Below are 24,274 nucleotides of genomic sequence, written 5' to 3'. Positions count from 1 at the left end.
AACTGGAGTCATCAGACACAGACACAATGGCTGCCGTTCTGCCTTTTTCACTCTCAAAATGCTAATCCTGGCATGGGGGACTGTTGTACTGAAGCAATCACTTGTGCCTTTGCCTAAAAACGAGAACAATCAGAGCTGGATAGTCTTTCAGGCAATTATGCTGGTCTCCTTTGCACATCTACATCAACTAACACCCAACCTCCCTCCAAACCGCCCCCTCAATTCTGAGAGCAAACTTCAGCCTACTCTTCCTCATATATGCAACACCAACAGTTACCTTGACCCACTGCTGTTCGTTCTCAAGGATGTCTACTTTTGCTGTTTGTAAGAAGCATTCAGCTAGAAATAAGAATCTTCTCCTGTCTCAGATATAAGATATTTTAAAAGCTGTAATTCCCCAGAGATATTGGCTCTCACAGCAGAAACTAATCACTTCTTCTTTATATGGTAGAAAGGTCTCTGCCCTTGGATAAGAACCTGTTGACTAAACGACACTACCTGCTTGTGCCTGCTTGTAACACTTTATTTTCTTCCGCCCATCTTATTGAAAGGCAGTCTCCTCAGACTGACTGATGTAGGACCAGACATCAGTGATGCTTTCTTTTGTCCATCTTTGTCTTTACAACATTCTTTTTTTTTACCTATTTTTTCACCATTTCACCATTTAAATGACTTTGTCCCCTTAATTTCTGTATTACTGCCAACGTTCCAAACCAAGTATATGATGTTTCTCTCTCCTGAATAGTAGGTTCAGAAATGCTATTAAAGTGCATGTCCATTAGCTTATTTACTCCTCTCTAGCACCAGTATCCTCTGTTCTTCTTACAAGGACAAATTTTAGAGCCATGTTTAACATGGATTTACTGGGGGCTGTGATGCTTTTGGTTCTTTCACCTCATTGGTACCAGAGAGTGTGACGCATGCTCTAACATCACATGATGTAATTCCAGCAGCACAAGAGCCACTCACAGCCAGAGTGGGTGGGTTTGTCCTGAATATCTTTGGCTCTCTTTCAGTGATATTGACTGCAAGTCCAACTGAGCGTTTACAAATTGGTCAATTCCCGCTTTATCTTAAAAGCCCTCATGGGTATCTGGCTATGCCAGAATTGCAAATCTTTTGATCTCTTTCTGCCAACACTGACTGATGCTGGCTCTGACCCCTGTCTCAATATCTACCAACAATTCAGATTCCTTTTAGGACAAGCTTTGCAGCAGCAACATAAGGATGCTCAAGTTGGCTATCAGCAACCCCCCCCAGTTTCGTCATCTTCCCAGACATTTGTTTAAAGTATGGTACTTCATGGAGCCTAATGAGCCTCCCAGGGAGTTCATCCTTCCAAGACAATTGGCTCATACTTGAGTTTATTGTGCTGCGACAATCTGAGCACAATCCACTGGGTTTTTCTAGCTTACAAATGGAGTAGAAGAGTCTTGTAAGTGTCTAATCCTACCAAATCCACTGGCAAGTGTAAGTCTCTATCCCCAGTGCTGGCTATCATACATGATCCTCCTGTTTGTTTCTTATGGTGGTAACTCAGGTACTTAAGCACCAGCACATATCTGTAAGCAAGTTCCAAGCTGATCAAAGCTTTTCAGGACATTCCCTTTCTTGGAAAACATTCTTGTTTACAGCACATCAGTTGCTATTTTCTTACTTTCTAATTTGGCTGAGTATTTTGCATTTGTGTCTTAGAACCGATGCATTCTTCACTTACAAACCATTTCTAGGAAATAACGAGGTGTCGCTCTAATTCTTTTTCTGCTCACTATCTTGTTTCAAGCCCTTTCTGAAATCTCCAGGTTTGGCTCTGAATCCATTTAAAAATTATTAAGTTTGCCATGGAGACCTGTGAGCTGCTTATCTGTATCCTTTTAGTACAACAGGAATGCTAATGTGCAGTTTGGAAACTGGACCACGCTCCTGACACACAGTAGGTTTTTTGCTGTGTGTGATTAGCTAAGGTTCACACCAGAAAGTTGTTACGAAGAAAAAAAACAATAATAAAACCAGGGAGCACTGATACGATCCTCCTTCTACAGAAAGCACAGTAGTAACAATAAACCTCTTTACCTGAAACACAGGAGAAATCAAATGGCGGGAGATAGAGAACACTCTGTGCTTCTTCCACCCAGCCTGCAGCCCGCAGGGTGGCATGAGCAGAGCTTCTGCACCCTCTCTTCTTGCTGCTTTCACCCTTAGATGGTGGGCGGACAACGCTGATTTTATAAGTTGTTGTCTTCCCAAGTGCTTGAGCATTTTTTCCTTCCCTGATGCTGCTGCCACAGCACAGCAACTTGTGGAGCTATGCTGGAAATTAGAGCAGGCAGCTGGGCTAGGTTAAAAGCAACCTTTCTAAAAATCTGTTTTTAAAAAATATTGGATTACTTCTCACATCCGTTTCACAAAAAGTAATGTTGGCATAACCGAGGGGCCAGAAAACATGAGGGCAAGGGTGGGACTGAGTGGCCACAGCAGGGTACACCTAAGCCAGTACTGTTCGAGAGACCTTGACAGCACTGGACCACAGCCTCTGCTCCACTCACTGTCCTGCTGCTTCTCCTCTGGATCGGCAACAGCAGGTAGTAAATCCCTTTTGGCTCTGTCCTTTATGAGACTTTTTTTTGGATGGAGATATGTATCTCTGGAGACAACGCTCTCAATTTTTCCAGCCACCTAGTTACGACAAGAGAGCTTAATAATGTCTTATAAGGACATGAAATAACAAATAATACCACCAATGAGTAACCTAAATCACGATATTACCATATGGGCTTAAATTCTGGGAATGTGTTTCATGTTTAGAGCTCTGCTAGTTAAATGCTCTGAGATTTTCCTGTTTCTCCTTCAAAACTTTCACATTTAGTAGAAAGCATTCCTCTCAAAGGAAGCTAGACAGTTCCTTCCCTATTTAAATTTCACATGAAACACTTTATTTCAGTCACTCAGTGAATTTGCCTTGGGCAACTGAATCACAGCTGACAGCAAATTAATGACTATGATGGTGTGATTAGTGGAGATTACAGGCAACTGAGAACCTGCCCAAGCATTTGCCGTTGTCACAATACTTATGCCAGCTATTATTAGGGATTAATAATGGTCATAAAGAGGACTTGATTCCACCAGGTAGACTCTTTAAAAACTGTTAGTATTTTAATATATCACTGATATTCTGATTAAATGGTGAAAATTAGTTTTATCTAACCATTTTTTTAAATATTCTTTCTAGATGCTTACATTACTAATTTATTCAAATATTACTAGAAAAACAGTTTTTATTACATTTAAGGAAGAAGTACCAAAAACAAACACACTTGACAGAGAAATTTAATATTATATTACACACGGGGAGTCAAACCAGAACTTAAGCTCTGAGACTCTTGTGCTGTGAGATATCACACCAAAACCCAACTGGGAAGAAATAATGATTTCACTAATCCCTACCAATGATTTTTTGAGGAGTTCAAATAAAAGTTTGCTTGTTCTGATTGAGATTCACTAAGTAGATGTTATTTGATTTTTCTGCTTCCTGGGGGAAGAACTTCAGATTCCCCAGGCTGCTAAAAGAAAAGAACAATGGGCTGAACTTCCAATAGAGCACCTTAGCTGCTAAAGACACGATAAAAGTGAACACACTGCATATTTGCCAAAGCTTTTGCCATTCATTTCATTTCCAAATGTCAACCAGTTATATGAAACCTTTAAAAAGGTTTTTTAAGGTAGAGCAAACAGGAGGACAGGATATTTTTAATCTTGTATTAAAGATATTTAATTATTTAAAATCACTCTTATTTAAAATACAGTAACTTGAACTTATGCAAAGACTCAGCACTGTTTAATAATAAAAAGAACCATCTGCTCTTCTTATGCCTGTCCCTACAAATATTTTGTTACTGGATGATAGTGGAAAACATGAAAAGCTAATGACTGGCCGACAAGACTATTTAGGTATTGAAATGAAAATCTAATGAAGAGCAACATCACCAATCACGTTATCATTTTGGGAAGCCTCACATAATGATTTTCCAGTGACTCAGAAACAAATCCACCCTTGTCACTGGAGAGTACAATGCATTAACAGCAAAGGGAGCTTTGTGGTACAGAGCACAATTTCTTATAATTGCAATACTTACAATGTCAAATATCAGAGAGCAAGTAATAGAAATTATGTTCATTTTCAAAGTTGTAGCCTGATCTTACAAACACTCAAGTACACACCCAAGTATCTGGAAGACTGATCCCTAAGGCATGAGATACAAGGTCAATTAATTCTTAAAATTAGGGGGGAAAAAGCAATTAAGCTTCCAGTAACCATTTTTAATTTTGGAAACGCTTGCTTTAAAGTGTTAGAACTGCAAAAGCGAAGCATCTCAGTTACAGTCACCACTGCACAAAGAGGGAACGTGTTTAATAAGCCTCCTGGACTTGTATGTAGCCACCCACTGCAGAATTCTGCTTTCACATTTCATGTGTGCAGCCTAACCCCAGTAAAGCCTGTGACATTAAACAGGTATAAAATAAAATAGTCTTTGGTGCCTATTTTTTAAGAAGTATTCCCACTCGTATTTTTCTCAGAGGAAACTGCTATCAGCTGTGCAAATACCCTATCTGTAATAACAGAAAGAAAGGCTGCAGTGTGCCAGTGATCTTACCTCATACTCAAAGTCCTCTGCTCTATCTGCATCAGCAGGCAGGCTGGAAAGATACTCATTACCTTCATAAAATTCATGCTCCACTGGGTGAAGAGAATGGCAGCTATGTGGAACAAAGCAGTACAACAGTGGATGAGACAATAGGTTTTTTTTTAAATTAAAAAGTGATAAAAAACCACCACTTCTCTGTAGTTTTCTCATCTCTGGAATGCTACTCTGAATGGCCTCACAGCCTGAAAGGAACTGTACCAAGAAGCAGCACGTGTTGTTTTCTTTTCAAAAGCTCATAATCCATCTGAGTTCATTTTGCTGGGTTCATCTTTTGTCAGATTTACAGAGGATGATTTCTTAAAAGGGTCTGTTTTGGGCCAAACTACTTAATTGTGACAATTTGGGATTCCTTATGCTCATAAAGGTACCTAACTCCAGATTCACGTGCTGTGTCATTGCCAGGGGCAACTCACTAATTATCTGGTTATAAAGTCTCGAATGTCCACAATCTACAACCCACACCAGGCTCACGAATTGTTCAACAACTCGCATAAAACAACCTGCGTTATCCTCTTCTGTTAAAATGGTAACAGTGGTGAAGTGCATTTGAGTAACTGCACACTTAAAAATGCCAGTAAACTGCACTGTTAAATGGGCTTGGAGCACAAAGAATAAGGTTTTTACAACATGCACGTAGGTACAGCCTTAGATCCAAGGATGGATCCCAACCATGGTACCCAGTGTGGATCTATCTTAGCAGAGGTAGGAAACTTTTCCCCATGCTGAGGGCATGGAAACTTCAATCACAGTAGCACACAGTTTAGTAAGATACAGTAACAACTCAAAAATATACATGTATCATGTTCCTAGCTGTGCAGCAGTAAGTGGTAGGCTCAATCCAGCATTTGGCTGGCAAGCTCTCTCTAAGATAATCATCTACCCAGCTTACCCAGAACTTCTAAAAACGGAGCTACACCAAAGTCAAAAGTGGTATGTTCTCCATTAGCATCAATTCTGCAGAGATACACGGCATACCAGGTCGGTGGAAAAGCTCGAGGGCTATCATAGTTTTGCTGGCTACAGACAGAGGGCAACTAGATGATGGTACTCATGAGGTGGAGTCCAAAGAGGAAGAAGCCTACACCGTATTTTTGTATAAGCAGCACCTGCTGGTGTTTGCATTCAATTCAGTTTTAAAGAATTTAACTGAGAGAGAATTTAATTTGTATCATTTGCCATATGACAGGTGAAATTGTACTTTTGATCTCTATATTTTTGGAATTACTTTGCTTTTGATAAGGGGACCTTTAAATTAAATAATTTGTTTCCTTGATTTTTTGGTAAGAAATTTGGAAGAATGGGAAGCAACAAGACAGCTCTTTCTAGGTTTGAAGAAGCCTTTTTGGTACTTTGGAACACAGAAGTGTTTTTCTTCTTGACTAGGGCTTAGCTTTGGATGAACAAACACATAAACACAAAGTAAACATGGCCAAGATTCCTTCCTGTAGCTCTAATCCACGAGCACAGTTTAGGAAAACTGTCACTGAAGCCTGAATGGGACAGTCGTTATCAATGACGTTTACAATTTAATATTTGAAGTGTTCCTGGGACTTTTTCAAGAGAAGGCTACAAGCCTACCACTGCAATGCCTCAATCCCACAGATAAACAGCAGGAGAAGATAAACCATACCTGTCTGAAAGTAGAAAAGGGCAGATATCGGGAACTGGTGGTGTGGAAGGCCTTAGTTTGGCCAGAGCCATAATGTGCTCGAAAGTGATGTCAGTCTGAGTGCTGGCATCCACAAACCGAACATCCTGAGAGCTACCAGGAGCTTTGCTAATTGGGGCTCGTCGTAAAACCTGAACTACAATTGGCTCCTTGGCGTTGCGAAAAGCTTCCACTGCCTCTTCATGAGTGGCCTTGGAGAGGTCCTTCCCATTGACCTAGAGAAAAACAGAAAAATATACCAAAGGTTACTCACAAGAGAAAAGGCACCATAAAAATATGGATGTAAAATACAGGGGGATGAATTATTTGTGTAGTACATCAAGCCATGCGCTGACATTGACTGGACTGTACTTTGGCATCCATGCAAGAGGGAAGATAAAGCTGGGAGGAGAAACAAATTCTTTAATCTTTGCTAGAAATTAGAAATGGTTTGAACTCTTCCATAACTGTCCCAATGGAATCTGAACACAGCAAAGAAACTACAGCATTTAAAAAGGACATATAAAATTATTTCTCTCATGCTATTTTATTCACCTCATAAAATACAAATAAAAAAGGAGGGTGCCTTTAATTTTCAATTTCAGCATTTTCTGTGGCATGCAACTGTTTCAAAGGATTTCTGGCACAGCATTGTTATTAATGCAGATGTCAATAAACATGTCTCTGATGTCTAAAAAGAAACAAGGCCAATTTTCAATGTTTTGTCACTTATCTGCTATGGCCATTATACAATCATTAAGACCAAAGATAGGAACATTTGACTAACACAGTCGGCTGCTGCTCTTTTAAGGAAGGAGAAATCTAAATCAAACAAACTGAAGAAATAATTTGCTACAAACAGATGAATAATAAACCAGAGAAAATTATGCTGCAAAAGCAGCATAGCTTGGCAAAACTAAAAGACTGTGGCAAGGTTTCTCCCTGCTCCAGGCAAAGCAGCAAATTCCTCCCAGTCTAGCTGAGGCCTTAGGGTATTAAAAAAGGTAACTGCAAGGCTGGGTGATGCTAAATTCATAGGAATTCTGGTGTCTAGGGCAAAATTGCCAAGTATCAGCCCACTATAAAATGTGAGGGCTAATTTGTCAATAGCAGTCAGTAGCTAAGCCCTTGGACACAGGGCCTGTGCAACATCCTTACACAGGAAATATCATTCTGCTGTTTCCAGAGCAATGGGATTGCTGTTGACTGCTGCACAGGACCTAACTGTTGTGAGCTGTTGTGGAGATGAGATGATCCTGTGCTGGGGTAGAAAGGTGGGGTTTTCTAGTAAGAAATGTGAATATCTGAAGGGTACCAAAACCTGATTAAAATTTATATCCCTGGGAAAATCTCTACACTGGCAGCAAATCTGAAATAGGATTCTACTGTGAGTTCGTGCCCAAATTAACTTAGTTGCATAGACAATGAAGATGTAAAACTGCTTAATGAACTAAGTCTAAACTCTCCCCAGAAATGGGACAGACCCCATAACTGACTTTTCCCCAGTGCCTGCAAATACTGGTTGAAACCAAAATGTCTTTGCCACATCACTCTTTCATTCAAGAAATTCTTGGAACTTTCTTGTCAAAAAGGAAAAACATGCGAACAAGAACAATGCCAGCAAACTCAGGAGCCATTCAGCAGCCTTCAGTAACATTTTTAAGCCTGTCAGAAGCAGCATTGGCAATTAAATATGTCATATTTGAGGCAACATGTGTAACCATAGTCCTGTCTATTTATGTGGATGGTTACGATACCATTGACCATTAACTACATGTATATATCAGCTCAAGACATTTCCAGAGTATGTGCTCAAGTACAAGGTAGAACCAGCTTTCCTCTGACACAACTTCCAAAGAAGCAGTGCTTTCACGGCCACATTACTCATGAGGACATGCAAAATAAGCACACTGAGGCATAGCCACCAATGCAAAGGTCAGTTGATCTTCCTAGCTAGCCCTGATACTGTATGTGGTGATGAGAAGGCTAGAAATTATCTGAACAGATTTCTATACATAAAAAAGCTCAAAACTCCCTGTGCTGAATGCCTGGGATCCCCAGAAGTACCACACCACTGCAGCCTAAACTGTCATCAAGTAATACCAACGGCAGCTAGCTTGGTCACCTTAGTTCAATGCATATGTATGGTTTCTCTTATAACTGAAGCCAAAAATGTTAAGATTTTATAATTAAAAATTATCATCCATCAAATTAGAACCTTGGGTTACGTTAATCTACGTTAGATGGTAAATTATCAGGGGTATATAAGAGGAAGGGCCAGAACAGTCAAAGAACAAGGTATGGTATAAGAAAATAAAATACATTTTCCCAAGGAGTGAGCTTCTGCAAACCCTCTCCAATAGCACAAGTTATACTGCCAGGGTGTTCAGACTCAGCCCCATCTAATAGAGGCAATGAGCGATAAAGCTTCAAGCCTGACTCTTCTAGTCACTTTTCAGTTCAACCCTCTGCTTCATTCTTGCTTCTAACTCAGATCCTATCAAGGACACAATTTTCCACAGTTTCTGCAGTTTTGTAACAAGAGCGTCCTACAGCCCCTCTGAGTAACTCTCATTCCTAAGGCCCTAGGAAGAGAAAAATTACCTTCCTGCCTCCCAAAACCCTTTTAATTCTTTTTAAGTTTCAGATAACTATACGGTGTTTCTTCTAAAAGCAAATGCTTGGGAATAAATACCACATAGCACTGTATCAATTTTTTCTCCTATTCAAGTATAAAACACACAATCTTTCTGTGTCCCAGCTGAACCACATGGGTTTTGGCACAAGCTGACCACTTTATCACAGATCCACATCAACAAAGCAAAAAGATATTTGGATAGCATGCAAAATATATTATAAGATTTTTTTGGAAAACCAGAAGCTCTGTTTATTCACATCAGTCAACACTTATCATTTATTCTGAGGAAACAGACATAAATTGACAATGCCATTTACATGCAAATTTTATTTCTAAAGAATAATAATACTTTAAAATCACATGAGTGTGAAAAATCACAAAAGATACACATTTTCATTTATCCTGGGAACCTATGGCTGACCTCTGCTTTCATTTAAATGCCTACTTAATTTAAAGACTTTAAAAACATTCCATCCTTTATGTTAGTTTCTTATGAAATACAAGCACTTCAGACACCCAATACTTGTCACTTGAAGTTCATCAACACACTTTGTCGATCTGCATAAAGGTCACCTAATTTATGAATGCCACCTTTCTCAGAAGAAAATCTATAGCTGAATTACTCTATGCTGGCAGCTGTACTGCCCACTTGGGGCTGGGAAGAGACAATTTATTTTAAAACCTAAAGCCAATACTACAGATGGGGTTGGAAGCTCTCTTCACGTAGCTTCTTTAAGGGTTTTCCGCCTCCTGCATGATCCCCCAACTTAACACTCACATATAGTTACCCTGGGAGCTGTAGACAGCTGAGCACTTATTTACAGCAAGCCACTTACAGGTTCTTAGTGGATGATTAAATAAATTCCTTGCCTCGGAAAGGTTACTTTCAGTGGAATCCAGGGTACTATTTTAAGTGGATAGAGAAATCAGTCACTTTTAACAGTCAACACAAAGACATGGGAATACATTTGTTGTAGCAGATGGGCTAATTAATCCACAAGCAAGTTGTGAATGTTAAGTAAAGAATATATCTTTTCTCATGTAAACCATCCTCCTGCCCTGTTTGATTAAGCTTCTGTTTAATGAACACTCTCCCCCTCGTTTTGGACACACTGCAAAGTCTGGGCCACTTGTCAACATCTCCCCCAGAGTGACTGGTGGCCACTGCCTGGATTCTGGCCATCCCCTTTGGATTCTTGCTCTAAATCCAGCCACATGCAAAACTTCATCAGCGTCAGAAAATAAACAAGCGAGCAGGCTTTGTCTTTCATGCGCAAATCGACTGACATTGGCCAACTGCCACTTCTAATGCCAGCACCGCTGCACATAGGCTTATTCCCACTCACACAGAGGTGTACAGCAGAGAAGGAAGGAAGGACAGGACTAAATAACAAAGCAGTGACATAAAAAATGTAGGCAAATGGTTGTTAGGTTATCCTTGTGCTTTGAGTTCCGTGGGGAAAAAAAAAAAGAAAAATCAGTCCTTCGATGAAGACTGCTTCCAGGATTTAACTGCCTGTGACTGAAAAATGAAATAGCCTTGCCTTCTAACGCTTTTCTGTTGTTGATAATTTCTTTTAACACTGGCCAGAATTTTTGAATCAAGAGGGCCAGCAATGTTGATATGCCTCCTGTAGTCTTTACTTCCCCCATATTAAGAGAAAAAGGAAAAAAAGAAAAAGGGAAAAAGGGAAAAAAAGGAAAAAAGACGTGTAGTCATGTGAATGCAACCATCACAGAAGGTGTCACATTACCAACTCATGAGATACCCTCCTATCCTCAGCAAATACCTAGCATATGCAAGTTAAAATTTAAGATCAGCTCTGCTGAAGTAAAATCCCTGGAGACCCTCTGTTTAATCAGTAAGGGCAAAGGGAAGAATAACTGGAGCGTTCTGCTAGAGCAGAGATGTCCAGACACAAGGGTTTCCCAGCGAAATGACAGAGATGCTGTCTGACGCGATGATGGAGTTCACACAAGGCTCACTGTCCTAGGAGATTTCAACACCCATGCACAAGATGCCTCTGACCTGACAGGTGCTAAATCTGCTCTCATCAGAGCAGTCTCTTCACCTCCAATCCCTCGTCCTAAATATATCCAGGCTGCTGCACCCTGGGTGCACCCTTGGATGGCAAACTGGCAAAAAGGATCAAACACTGTCCCTTAGTTTTACCAGTCCTTCTTTAGGACAGGAATTTGAGCGCTGACTGAAGCCACAGAAAAAGAGCAAAACCATACCACCTTCCTCCCCGACTTACAGCTTTCGGCACGCACAGCCTCTAGAAAACTTCCAGCAGTGAGGGCCACCAGCTGTGAGGCTCCCCGGGCAGGACAGGGCGGGCACAGGACATGTGAGCTACCAGGGACACGTGCCCTGGAGAGGACACTGCAACTCTTCTGCTAACACAAATGTGATAGCTCATCTATGGAAAGGGCATTCGACACGCTGACCTTTTAGGTTACAGTTCAGTACTAAGCTGCATTTCTTGAGCAAGTTAATCTGAAAGGTAGCAAATTCAACCATTATCCAATACCACTATCTCAGTCAGGGTTCATGCAAGTTCAGTAAAGGGACAACTTTTATTAGGCTGGTTAATGACATTTCCTCTTCCTTAGCCAGATGACTTAAGCAATGCTTATTCCCATTTGATCCTTTGTTGTCCTGACCACCAAATCTTGCCATCCCTCCTAAAAGCTACATAAACTGCTGAACGCACAGGCTCTGGCTGCTTCCCTCAGGCTGAACCACAGGCTTGTAATGAGAACTACACCTCCATTATCTGTAGAGCTGAGGTTTGTCGTGTTTGATAGTTTGTGTAGCTGGGTCAACAATACTGAATAGACCCAGGCAACGCCCAGTACTGCAGCCTTCTGTGCATTTTCCTATGCGTAACCACTCCGATTTCCCAGTATTTAGCAGAAACCTACCATGGCTGAAAAGCCTATGGCTAAGCCTTAACCTAAGCAAGACAAAATAAATGCTACAAAAAGTGGGAAAACATAGAAATACACCTATTTCCACTCTGTAAAACTTTACAGAATCATAGCATCATTAAGGTTGGAAAAGACCCTTAAGATCATCACGTCCAACCGTTAACCTATCACTGCCAAGTCCACCACTAAACAATGTCCTCGAGCACCATGTCTACCCTTCTTTTAAATACCTCCAGGGATGGAGACTCAACCACTTCCCTGGGCAGCCTGTTCCAATGCCTGACTACCCTTTCGGTAGTCAGCTTCCTTCCAGAGGGAGACAACCCAGTGACTTCTCAGCAATTTTGATTATCTAAACAGCAGCTGTCAGAAAAAAACACCCTTCTTTCAATGGACCGCAAGACAATGCTTCATTTTGTCAGAGTTGTCTACCACGATCAGTGCATCTGTGGGCAGGTCTGACAGCTGCAACACCTCTCTATGAAGGACAAGACACATCCCCAAAAGATTCTAGCAAAGAGCTGGACACTGCCTGGAAGTATTGTCTAATGAGCTACCCCAGGGAATTCAAAAGACTTTTAAACTGGATTGGAAAAAGTGCCCCGGGTAGATGTACAGAGAATGGAGAAATAGTTCTCAGCACAACAGCAGTAAACTACAGCAAACTAGTGAGCAAGGTAACTAATACAGAGGTGCTTGTGCAACTTTGATTCTCCAACAAATACAAACTCTAGCTTAATGTCTTTTTCTCCATGATTTTGCCTTCTTTACCCAGTCATCTCTAACTGAAACAAAACCACTACTAGAAGAAATGTCTTCCAAAACTTTGTGTGCAGAATCATGCTCCATGTTTTGAAAGAAAAGTCAAGTCCATTGTAAGCAAAGAAATCACTGAAGATCCCCACCACCACCTTTAGGAGGAGGTTTGAGGTTTTGAATCCCAAATTTATTGACTGCTTAATTGCATTTAAGGTACTGAGTATAGGAAAAGGATGGTGTTTTAGATGCATGCCTATAGCCTGCTTCCAGATACCTGGGTTAGGCACAACCATCATTCACCACAAATGCCTTTGAGTATTTCAATCTCCTCTAACAGTGTATGGAAAAGTCCACCCTGGGAGACACCTGACGTTTCCATGCCTAAAATCTCTTTATGGATCTGAGCCCTCACCTTGAGATGTATTTCAGAAAAAAATTTGGATGCTACAATTCACATCTCCAGGGTAACTATGCCCACTCCATTTAAAAGCACTACTGAGTTAGCAGTTTTAATCTGTGGCCAAAATGTGACCTGATTCCTGCACTTCGTAACATGAGGCTTGGCAGTCTGCATAACTGGAGAATACCCCCTCCACCTCCTCAGTGTGTGTTAGAGCAATGCACATGTCACAAAGATCCTTTCAAGTCCTTTAGTGCTGATGTTCAACATCAGAACAGCTCAGAAAGCTCAGCTTGGAAAGCTCAGCTCAGAAAGCACAGCTCAGAAAAGGTTCACTTGAGTTTTGAAAGAGATAATGTACTATTATCTGCAGTTCTCTTGGCTTGTGTTATCTGCTGTTCTCTTGTTTTGTGAGTGAAATAAAAACATCAAATTAAATTTAAGAATGACTGCATTAGTTTCATAGTGAGCTGCCTGGAGACAAGTGCTGGTAGACACGCAATTGCGAGCAGCCGCTATTCTCCTTTCCTGACTCCCTTAATTTGCCCGGCAGACATGTTACTAGTTGCTGTGGCCATCTTTCTTGCATCCTCTTCCAGCTGGTATTCCAAGTCTCATTCTCCTCTCCCTTGCTTTGCTACCTCTGGGCTTTCTCGTCTCTCCTCTCTCTTAAGCTGTTTGCTCTTCTCACTCTGCCTTTTTCTTTCAGTGTGGACCCTTCTTTGCTTCCCAGGGGTCTCCTTTATCTCATGCTTCCCAATTCCAGCATCCTCCATCTTTCCTTTCCCGAATCCTTCTCCATGAAGACCTCCCGCTGCCCTCTCACTGAACCTGTCCCCTCCCCGCGGGGTGGGAACGCCGGCATTTGTCATGCTCCCACTGCGACAGCTGGTCAGTCTGAACGCTTGCTCGCGAGGTCTGCCTTCGCCAGCACCTCCCGGTACCAACACGAATGCTCGGCTAACCCAGATGGTGATGTAACAAGGCTGGCGTGTATTTACTATGCAAATTGCTTTTAATATTGACAAACAGTTTTTCTGATGATACCAGGATTCTGCCTGAGGGCAATAAAGACTAAACTAGCTGTGGCATGCATAAAATATGTTGAGTTACTTCTTGATATAATTAGACCATCATTTATTACATTAATCATTGCAAACTTTTTCTATTTGTGGATAGGATATTATATAAATCTCTCACAAGATCAACCCTTTGATGGTGGGGAAAAATACAATCAAAGGCCAGTGTGTGTGCTCAGAACAAATAACTTTTATCTCTAAGCCCCTGCACTGAATGCTGTATTCTCCTGTGAACTTCACAGTGCCTCTGCTCTACCACAAGCTCAGTCTCCAATTTCTCTTCCAGGGTATGTATTTTTCCCAGGGAAGAGGCACTTCAAAAAGTAGTTGCCATTAAAGTTTTAGGAGATCAAATTAACGACATTCTTTAATCATCTGTAATTCCCGAAGAACAATGGAAGGGCTGAACGGCAGATTTCATGACTCTGTAAATAACGTGTAGTCACTTTTCTCCTTTTCAGGAAATCATATTCTACATTTCACTAACAAAAAAGTCTCTCTGTCACCTCTATAAAAAACCCCCAGCCTGCCATGAACTCAGCCACAGCTGGCATCGCCACACGAATGTTACACTTATCACTGTCATAACAATTCATCCACACACAGACACCTGAAATTCCTGGTCTCCTCCGAACTGAGTAGTTTAAAAAGATAGATGGCTGCCTTCTGGCTAATTGTGGAAGTTCTTTCATTACTATAAAAAGACTTTTTATATCTCAAGTGACTTTATAAGCAGTGAATAATGAGACTTAAAGTCTTTGGAAAAGAGTCCACTGATCAAATGCTAGGATAACTTATGGGTACGGTGACCTTTTCCTCAGTAAGATACTCCAAACTGCTGCTGTTGGCACATTATTAAAATTCCCCGTTTAAGGCGCACAGTTAAGCACAAGGCAGATTTTATTTTTTATTTTTAAATTGAATTTAAGGTAGCACAGCAAGAGCTAGAGCTCTCCCAGAGCTGAGGACTAACTCCCGCCGGCTCCAGCTGTGCAGCAGCGGGACAGATGGCGGCAGCAGTGCCGGCAGCTGGCCAGGTCTCACTGCCCTGCTCCCGGCCACGGTGCCAGCACCGGGAGCCTGCTTCCCCCGTGCACAACAACCCTCGCCCCAGCCAGGGAGCATGTTTCTGCCAGCACGTCCACCGGCAAGCACCAGCACACTGGGTTGGCTCTTAAAGCTCCAGAGAGGAGCAGCCAACAGCACGTTGCCTCCAGCCGCTCTGGTAAGTGGTTTTGCCTCAGCCAAGAGGGTGCTCCATGTGCCAGTGTTTCACTGCGATGTTAAACCCAACATCAGAGTGCTGAGCCTGGTCCCATCCCTGACTGAAACCCTGGCCAGCCCCGGGTGCTGCCACACATCTAACCCAAGCTGATGTCCTGACGGGGTGCTGACAAGAAATGCTAAGGGTGGAGTGCTTTCCAGCATCTTTTGCTTTTGCAAAATCTGCGCTTGCTTTTCTTTAACGAACATACAACAGACTTGCTCTACTTTAGTATGCATTTCTCACTGTGTATCTGTTTTAATTGTCATCTTGAAGGAATAGAAAGGGCTCCTCCTCTCTTGAAATAAAACTTGGAAGGTCCCTTTCATTGTTTTTCCATTCTTGTCTCATGCTGCCTCAACACTAATTTGACACTGTTGTTCTCCATTGATTTTCATGGCTTTACTCCAGAAGAAGCATATTGGCAATTTTTTGGGGGCACAATAGTACTTGCAAAAATTCCTTCCAACTTTTTACAGGACTAAATGTTTTAAAAGTACTTTTCACGAGCTCATATGTATTTGCAGTGGCTCAGCCATGGGGGCTGACACAGCAATAGATTACAATGAAGTTTCACTTCATCCTGCCTCTGGAACACGGCATATGGCAACTTTCTTGATCTCTTTTTCAAAGAAGAAAAATGTGAATGCAGAGGAACCACTCATTTGATAAACCGGAGCAAGCGATGGGGCCTTACCTGCCACACAAAAGTCCACTGGATACTTTTGTACCAGAAAGTGTCCAGTAGTTTGTAGGAAAGCTTAGCAACAATTTTTATTTGAACATCAAGAGAGCAGGTAACGTTAACGATAGCATGCTTGTACACATTTAGTTACACAGAATGAACACAAAAGAAACCACATCTAGACGCACAGAAGAGAGATCTCATGAAACATATTTGTGTCTGTTTCTTCCCTTTTGCTTCTCTCTCTCCTACTTTGATCCTTCTTTAAAGACTATTTAGTCATGTAGGATTACTTTATTTTTCTACTGAGGCTTACTGCACTGACACAGAAATATTTTAAGTTGTTCGTTTCTAAAGTTTAATTGCCACGTTCCTTCTTAGCAGGAAAAATGGTAAGGGATGTGACTATTAGGACCTGCTTAATTCTATCTTATTTATACAGCACCATGGCTGTGTACACATTTTCAGTAGTAAGAGCTGCAGCTCCTTCCTGGCTGAAAATGAATTACAGCTGCTATTTCTGTCCCCGTGTTTCTATGTCTGTTCTCCCTTCTGGAGCGTCTCTCTCCTTCCTCTCTCCATATCTCTGCCTTCCCTCACCGCTTCCTTCCTCTGTTTCATTCCATTTGCCTCTTTGGCTTCCCTCCCTCATCTTTCTCTTGCTCCTTTGACGACTTTAAATTTCTTCACCGGGTTTGGTCTCTGCAGCAGCAGCAGCTGCTGCATGGCTTTAGTACATAACACCTGCAAAGGGAACCTTCCCCTGCATGAAGGCTACACGTGAAGCCCCTCCATACTGGCTTCAGGAGAGAATGAAGTAGCCAGCTCGCTCCTGCAACGGACTCTCAAAAAATCAGCAAAGGGCAATTACCGAGGAAGTTCGCACAACGCTCTTCAGTTTCTTTCTCCCAGGCAATCCTGGATGTATGGCAAAACTCTGTCAGAGGTGCTGTTCCAGCTCTGCAAGGCGTGGCGAGGCTGTTGAGGACCAAATGGCTAAAAAATATGGCAAGGAGCCTACACACGGCTGGTAGCCAAGGCTGTGCAGTGGACAGGCCGCTGAATACGCTGCATGAATCAGATTTGTACCATTGCTTTGCAATACTACAAATATCACTGAAATCCAAGCAGATTTTGAAGAATCTCTGTTAACTATTCAGAGAAAAACCCAGCCTTTGGATACATGTGGGCAGTTCTTGTTGCTTTCAGCTGCCATGCACTGACATCAGATGGTACAGTTCAGCATACAGAGCAAAAAAGACCTTTTAACATCAGGAACAGAGTAATTCGTTCTTTTCAGACCAACAGAGTTATCCTTTAATATGTAATGAGATTATTTGACAGGCTTTTGATTATCTTATGTAAAAGCAGCATGAACAATTTAATTAAAACACTGAAAAAATACTGCAATCCACACCTCCTATACTTACGTATTTAGAAAAAAAATGCCTAGACACAAGGACTGTGTCTTTTTGGTTATACAGTATCAAGCACCACAGAGCCCCAAAGTAAGTAGGGCCTTCTAGATTTTGCTGCAGTAAAAATAATGATTATACATCTGTGCTGAGAATTTATACAATGAATTATAAGGGGACATGAATTAAAATCGACACGCTTGAAAATAAAGTTTATGGCCTAGACAATGAAAATACTTTAACCATGGCACACTATGGGATATCAAGGCAAGGGCAATGTCATCTTTGTTTTGTCTCAGGAATAAAGTGCTTTTAGAAATATGTTTTTCTTTTTTTAATTTAGATGACATTTCATAAAAGAAAAAAGGTAGATAGCAGTGAAAGAAGAAATAAGGCACTTTATTTTTTATGTTATAGATTAAAAGAGAAGTGTTAGGGGCACATAAATTCAATATACAAATTATATACACAGGATTATTTTATAAAGGGAGATAAAAGGTCTACATGTGCTTATAAAAGAATGATTAACAGCTGACGATCTAGAAATGCTTTCAATAAGCTTTAAGAACAGCATAGTATATGTAAAAACAGTTCCTGAACAAATGAAGTCATTTCACCAAAATCAACAACACTGAAAAGGTAACACTTCTCACCTGAACTTCTTAATTAAACCTCACAGACAGATTTTAAGATGTCATATTTGCCATCTTACCATGACTTCTGCCTTGTAGTGTTTATTTACACTATCTTCTGCAACCTTCTTCAGCAGGAGGCAAGAAACTGTGGCAAAACATAAAATTTCTGTGCCGGGCACAAGTATAAGTTGGGAGAGGAGTGGCTGGAGAGCAGCCCTGCAGAAAGGGATCTGGGGGTGCTGGTTGACAGCAGGCTCAAGATGAGTCAGCAGTGTGCCCCGGCAGCCATGAGGGCAAACCCCATCCTGGGGTGCAACAGCGTAACCAGCCGGTGAAAGGAGGTGATTTTCTTGCTGTATTCAGTGTTAGTGCAGCCTCACCTCGAATACTGTGTGCAGTTCTGGGCCCCACAATTATTTAAGAAGGATGTGAAGGTCCTTGAATGCATCCAGAGGAGGGCAACAAAGCTGGTGAAAGGGCTGGAAGGCATGTCCTGTGAGGAGCGGCTGAGGTCTTTGGGTTTCTCCAGCTTGGAGAAAAGGAGGCTGAGGGGCGACCTCATTGCGCTCTGCAGCTTCCTGAGGACGGGAAGGGGAGAGGGAGGTGCTGAGCTCTTCTCTCTGGCATCGAGTGACAGGATGTGTGGGAATGGTTCAAAGCTGTGCCAGGGGAGGTTTAGACATTCGGAAGCATTTCTTTACTGAGAGGGTGGTCAAACACCCAAACAGGCTTCCTAGAGAGGTGGTCAATGCCCCAAGCCTGGCAACGCTTAAGAGGCATTTGGACAATGCCCTTAATAACATGCTTTAACTTTTGGTCAGCCCTGAAGTGGTCAGATAGTTGTACTAGATGATCCTTGTAGGTCCTTTCCAACTGCAAATATTCTACTCTGTTCTGTTCTATTCTATACTCACAGAAACCAAAATATGATGTTGCAACATCACAGCTTGTAAAATTTTTATTTGTAGTTCAAACAGAAGGCAGGCAGGGAGAAGCAGCATAGGCTTGCAACTGGATGGATACATTGTAGCAAAGTGCAAATTTCAACCAAGTCCTAATTCTAGATGTTCTTAGAGCTCAGATGTACCTGCATTCAATGGTTTCTTCTCGGCTCACTTGTTGAAAAGGTTATGGTTTAGAAAGGCTCAGCTGGAGAAAAGCATATTTTCCCCCTTAAATTTAAAATCAAATAGGCTCCTGTTTCAAAATCCACATCATGTAGGACTTGAGAATAGCTTTCATGTTACTGCTGATAGATATATTCTTTTAAGAAAGCCAGGTTCCTTTAAACTTTCATGGTAAGCTGGCTTTACAAGCTAGTTAAGCAAAATGTCATAGCGCAGTTATTGGTGAAAACAACCGCAGCTGAAAAGCAGAGACTTCCAATAAATTGAGAAATGTCTGAAGTCAGTTCAAAATGGCAGGGCAAAATTTAAACAAACCTTCCCCACCCGAGGAGAGGCAGACAGGCATAAATCATTCCCGGCAATCAATTCTGCTATTTGAATTCGACCTGACACTTGTTGGGCTGGGTCGCTGACACGGAACCGTGGCGGAAAGGCCAGGACACTGGGGAAATCTGGCCAGCTTCCACATCTGAGAGTGAACCGCCCGACCGCAGGTCTCCAACCCTCGTCGCGCTGTTCTTTGTTCCAAGCATAAACCATTTTGTCCGCTCTGTTTCAGGTCTGCCTCCAAGATCTCAGGATAAAGAAAATTCTTTGATGACTATTCGTAGAAGAGATGGGAAATACTGAGTGAGATTCCAGCCAGGAATGGCACAGGTAGCTTTTCAGGCAGACAATTTAAAAGTAAACCTGCCAAGTTAATTTCATGGGTTTGTTTCTCACTGTCACTACATTGCAGTTAATTATTGATGTTCTGTTAGACAACAAGCAAAACGTCTGAGAAAAGGGACTGCAGGTTTCGAATTCTGTGAAAATTCAATATTTACATATGTAGGAGACAAACCTGCTCTTAATGGAGATACTCGGAGAAGAAGATTTTTGTAGGAAAGAATATGCATACTGGCCTCGAGTGCTTTCATTAATACCAAATGGAAATATCATCACGCTCAGTTGTCAGTGCAGAAGTCCCACTAAAACACAGTTAAGGTAGCCAGTGCTGTCTTACACATATCCAGAACATGCATTTTTTTTCCTCACCTCCCCCTCCAAAACTCAGCTTTAGGAAAACTCAGAAACAGCGAGGTCAGGTACCCAGCTGTGCAATCTTAATCTCCAGCTTCCCCCTGATGCCTGCTGCAGTCCGGGGAAAGGAGCTGCGGGCAAGCCATCACATCCAGTATGTCGCACGGCTCTATCGAGCGAGAGAGGGACTGCTTGGAGCAGCTTGCGATACTCTGATCCCAGAGAGGGCAATGCTGTCCCATCTGACATCCTCATGCGTGATCAGCAGATGAGGTGCATGACTACCGAAAGGGATTCAGTATCCTCATTTCACCCTGTGTTGTTTGGGTAGGAGGAGGCACAGAGCCCCTCAGAGGCCGTCAGGCGGGAGATGCACATGGTCTATGGGGCAAGGGAAGAGCCATCATGCACAACAGGCTGCAAGCAAACTCAAAAGGCACTTCTGGAGCTGCCATCGAAGCCTTGCAGTTAAGCAGCCACTTCTCCCCACCAGGTCTTCCCTTTTATTTCAGGCCCAGGATAGTCAGCCAGACTTCTTTAAAGGTAAGGAAACCAATGGAACACAAGACTTTCCCTTTCCCTTAAAAAATGAGGACAGTAAGGACTGGGGGCAGTAGCAGCTGCATATTGACACAGTAGCCTAATGAATAAGTCATTTGCCTAGAAATTGGGAAAGCTGAACTCAGCATAACTGAGTATGAAATCATGTCTTTCACTCTGCAAGGGAGTCTTTCCATGAGGTTACTAGACACTTGGGAATGCAAGAAATTATACACTGCTTTCTGAAGCTATAATTTGAAGTAATTAAGTATCACCTAACTAACTATTAAATAGGGCTGGAGTTAAGGAGCTAGTGTGGGTAGATAAAGGCTGCTCTTCTGAAATGCTTCCTCCATCCCAGTCAAATGGGTACAACAGCTATGTTTGGAAATCTCCCAGTAGTGGAGCAAATGAGAGAAATAACAGGTCTAGTCTCAATCTCTGGCTCTCTTCTTCTTATTACGTTCTGATTACTGTACTTTCCTAAACCATGACTCATTACAGCGTTTCTCTTTTTTTCCTCCACCTTCTTGCCTCAATATTTAGCCTTCTCCCCTCCTCCTTTCCCCACCCCAGGGTTCCCAGGTAAACCTCCCAGTCCTGCTGAAGCCACTGGTATTTTAGAAGACATTAGACATGTCATTAGGAGTTGGTGGGTGAAGTTTGCTGATATTTCTCCAAAGGTCACTAACAAAAGTATTAAACAAGATCACTGCAAAGACAAACTCTTCTGGAGCTCCAGCAGTAACTTCTCTGCCGCCTTTCACTTTCCTTTTTAACGCTACATGTAGATAGATATTCCTCCAGAGTCAATTCCATATCCTCCTTATGACCACTTATCTAACCACTTCTGTTCCACTTCAGCTAGTATTTTCCCTTATAATACCACATCAGATATTTTTGTTTATCTGAAGTCCAGATAAAGAGGATCTACCATGTACTCTTCGTCAAGAGAAGGCATTTGCTAATCGAAGAGTCTATCAGGTTAGCCTGGCTTTGTAACCATCTACCACTGCTTAGTCTGCGATTCATTACATCCCACTTACCCTTTGCCTCCCCTATGTGTAATCACCCTTTTCTTCAAATTGTACTTTAACACCTTCCACACTGTGTACGCTGAACTTGAAGGCCAGCAAATCCCACAATGATCCTAAGCATAGGTACACCATTTAATTTTATTCCACCATCTCCTGCATGCTAAACTAGTGTAACAAATTTCCCTATTCATCCTGGCTGCTACTTCTTTCAACACTGGTGTCCCTTGCCTCACAGTTATGCCAGTATAACTGCTTCGGGGGGCTGTGCTAAAAATTGGATCACTGAAAAACCCTGCTCCAGAAATCATCTTTATTAAAATGTTAGGGTTATTTACCCTACAGGGTAAATTGCCTTCTCCCTCCATGTTGCCTGTGTTCCACTCAAATCCCCTCTCCTGCCCCTTCACTCTTCAGGTGCTTTTCCCCTCCACTCAAAACGCTGTACCTGTGCAAATCCTTCTGAGAGGTTTTTAAACTTTTCTACTTGACACAGACTGTTTCTCCCCACAAGGAAGAAAATCTTCTTCAAAAGGGGCAGACTGTGATAAAATGACTACTCTCCATAGGTTGCATTTCATGCAACTGCCTGGACACAAGGCACAGGTGGTATACAGTAAAGCCAACCGGGTCTTCAGGTTGAAGAGGGAGACAGCAATAGCTCTTTACTACTGAACACCTTGCATTTGCAGTTAAACTTCTCTGATGCCGACCTACATTAGGCTCATGTTTATATTGCAAGAATTACTATTTATGCCATTTTCAATTTTGCCAGTAAGTAGTGGACATGTACTACATAAGATGGGGCATAGAGTGGATGAAGCATGCGCAACACAATCAAAACTGAGCTCTGATTCCTGAACACACACAAAAACGTAATGGGACCTTTCAGTTTTAAGAGACTTTACCTTTCTGGGGGAATAGACCTCAGAAGTCTCAAGTGACCTCAAATTTGAGACACTAATCCTCAAATGATCTTCTATAAGGCACACCAACTATCAGGAAAATTCAAGCTGAATTTCAGAGTACTTAAGAGTTTCCCATTTAACTGCATTCAACTTCTAAAATAGACTTGTACTTCACCATAACAAAATCAAGGACTACACTTTGGACATCCTGTGGTACCACAAAGCATTGGCAGCATGAGAATAAGAAGCAAATCTCCAGCATTCACTTCCATCTCAGTTTCATCTATAATATTGCCAGTAACATGCTTCAGCAGCTCACCAGATTCTACAATTAACTCTGACAGAAGCTGAAGAAAAATCTACATTCCCCTTGTATCATCTAATTTTCACACAAAACCCATGGCTACCTATTCTGACCATTAATCTTCTGCACATCCATCTGAAGACATGGACCAGCTGCTGGGCAATGGGTTAAAGTTACCAGTTCCACCAACCTAACAGCAGTTTTTGTAAGTTTTAGGGAAGACCAGCCTTCAGGTAACTTAGGTGGTATCACCTAGACCAAATTACAGAGCAACAAAACTACTCACCCAGCCAACTGCTGACTGTGTTAACTTTCCATCTGGGACACCAATCTCATCCACTCACACTTAAATCCAAAACAAGTGTCCAGAAGAAAAGGGAAGCAGTGGTACATCTGCCTCTCTGCAAATGCCAGGAGACATAAAAATTGGAGAGATATGGGGAAAAAAGACCCAGAGAGATACAGAAATAAGGATTTTCCATACACAGAGGGTAGGCAGGGTTATCTATGTGCATAGCTGCAAATACTTACCCAAGCCAAAATATACAGGTCTTGAACTACTGCACAAGTACAATGACTCACATAATTTATGCAGGAAAAAACCTGTTAGTTTTAATTTGAAATATACAGCATGGGAGAAGATACTCAGACCACCAAATGTAGACACCTAATTTAACCGACTATTCTCCTTCTATAGTCAAAGACAAGATATGGGAGGAGAGGGCGAGTCAGAGATGTAAACTAGCTGTGAGTATACTGAATCACCCTCTGGAAATGGCCACCTCTCTCCACTGACAAGAGGAAGTCTAGAGAACTGAGCTGGTTATAAATTTCAGCACCTTGGATGATGTGTGAATATCCTTTTAATTTACTGAAATGCATGACCTCAATTTTGGAGAATTTAGAGACAAAAAATCAGGCATTAAAAGAAAATGGGTGAAGACAGGAAGAGAACATATTTTTTTTAAATGCTGAAAAATTATAAATATATTTTATTATGGCTTTCGGTAATCCAGGGAGAACATCTCTATTAATAGATAGCATTATTCAAGGGTGTTGTAAACATATTTCCCAGGATGAGGTCTGATTTATAGTCTTGGACAGAAATTATTCTTCCCATGTCTTATAAAAGCAGAAAAAAGCGTTCACTCAGCATGGTTTCAAGTTACACAAGTACA

The 24,274-nt window shown here is 41.7% G+C and overlaps 1 protein-coding gene across 3 annotated transcripts in view; it reads right to left on the bottom strand.

Annotated features, from left to right (window-relative positions):
* Positions 1 to 24,274, bottom strand: part of PDZRN4 (PDZ domain containing ring finger 4) — a 253,950-nt gene that overhangs the window by 37,038 nt on the left and 192,638 nt on the right. For all 3 annotated transcript variants that reach the window (XM_087765330.1, XM_009466137.2, XM_087765331.1), the window contains 2 exons: positions 6,334 to 6,587; positions 4,653 to 4,755 (listed from right to left, as the gene is read on the bottom strand). In XM_087765330.1, the coding sequence (XP_087621456.1) occupies positions 4,653 to 4,755; positions 6,334 to 6,587 (357 nt within the window). The remainder of the gene's footprint in view (positions 1 to 4,652; positions 4,756 to 6,333; positions 6,588 to 24,274) is intronic.

This window comes from Nipponia nippon, unplaced genomic scaffold (genome assembly GCF_047370975.1).
Source record: "Nipponia nippon isolate SJK-2023a ecotype South Korea unplaced genomic scaffold, ASM4737097v1 scaffold_3, whole genome shotgun sequence".
NCBI classification, from domain to species: domain Eukaryota; kingdom Metazoa; phylum Chordata; class Aves; order Pelecaniformes; family Threskiornithidae; genus Nipponia; species Nipponia nippon.
This window is presented reverse-complemented; position numbering and strand designations above follow the sequence as displayed.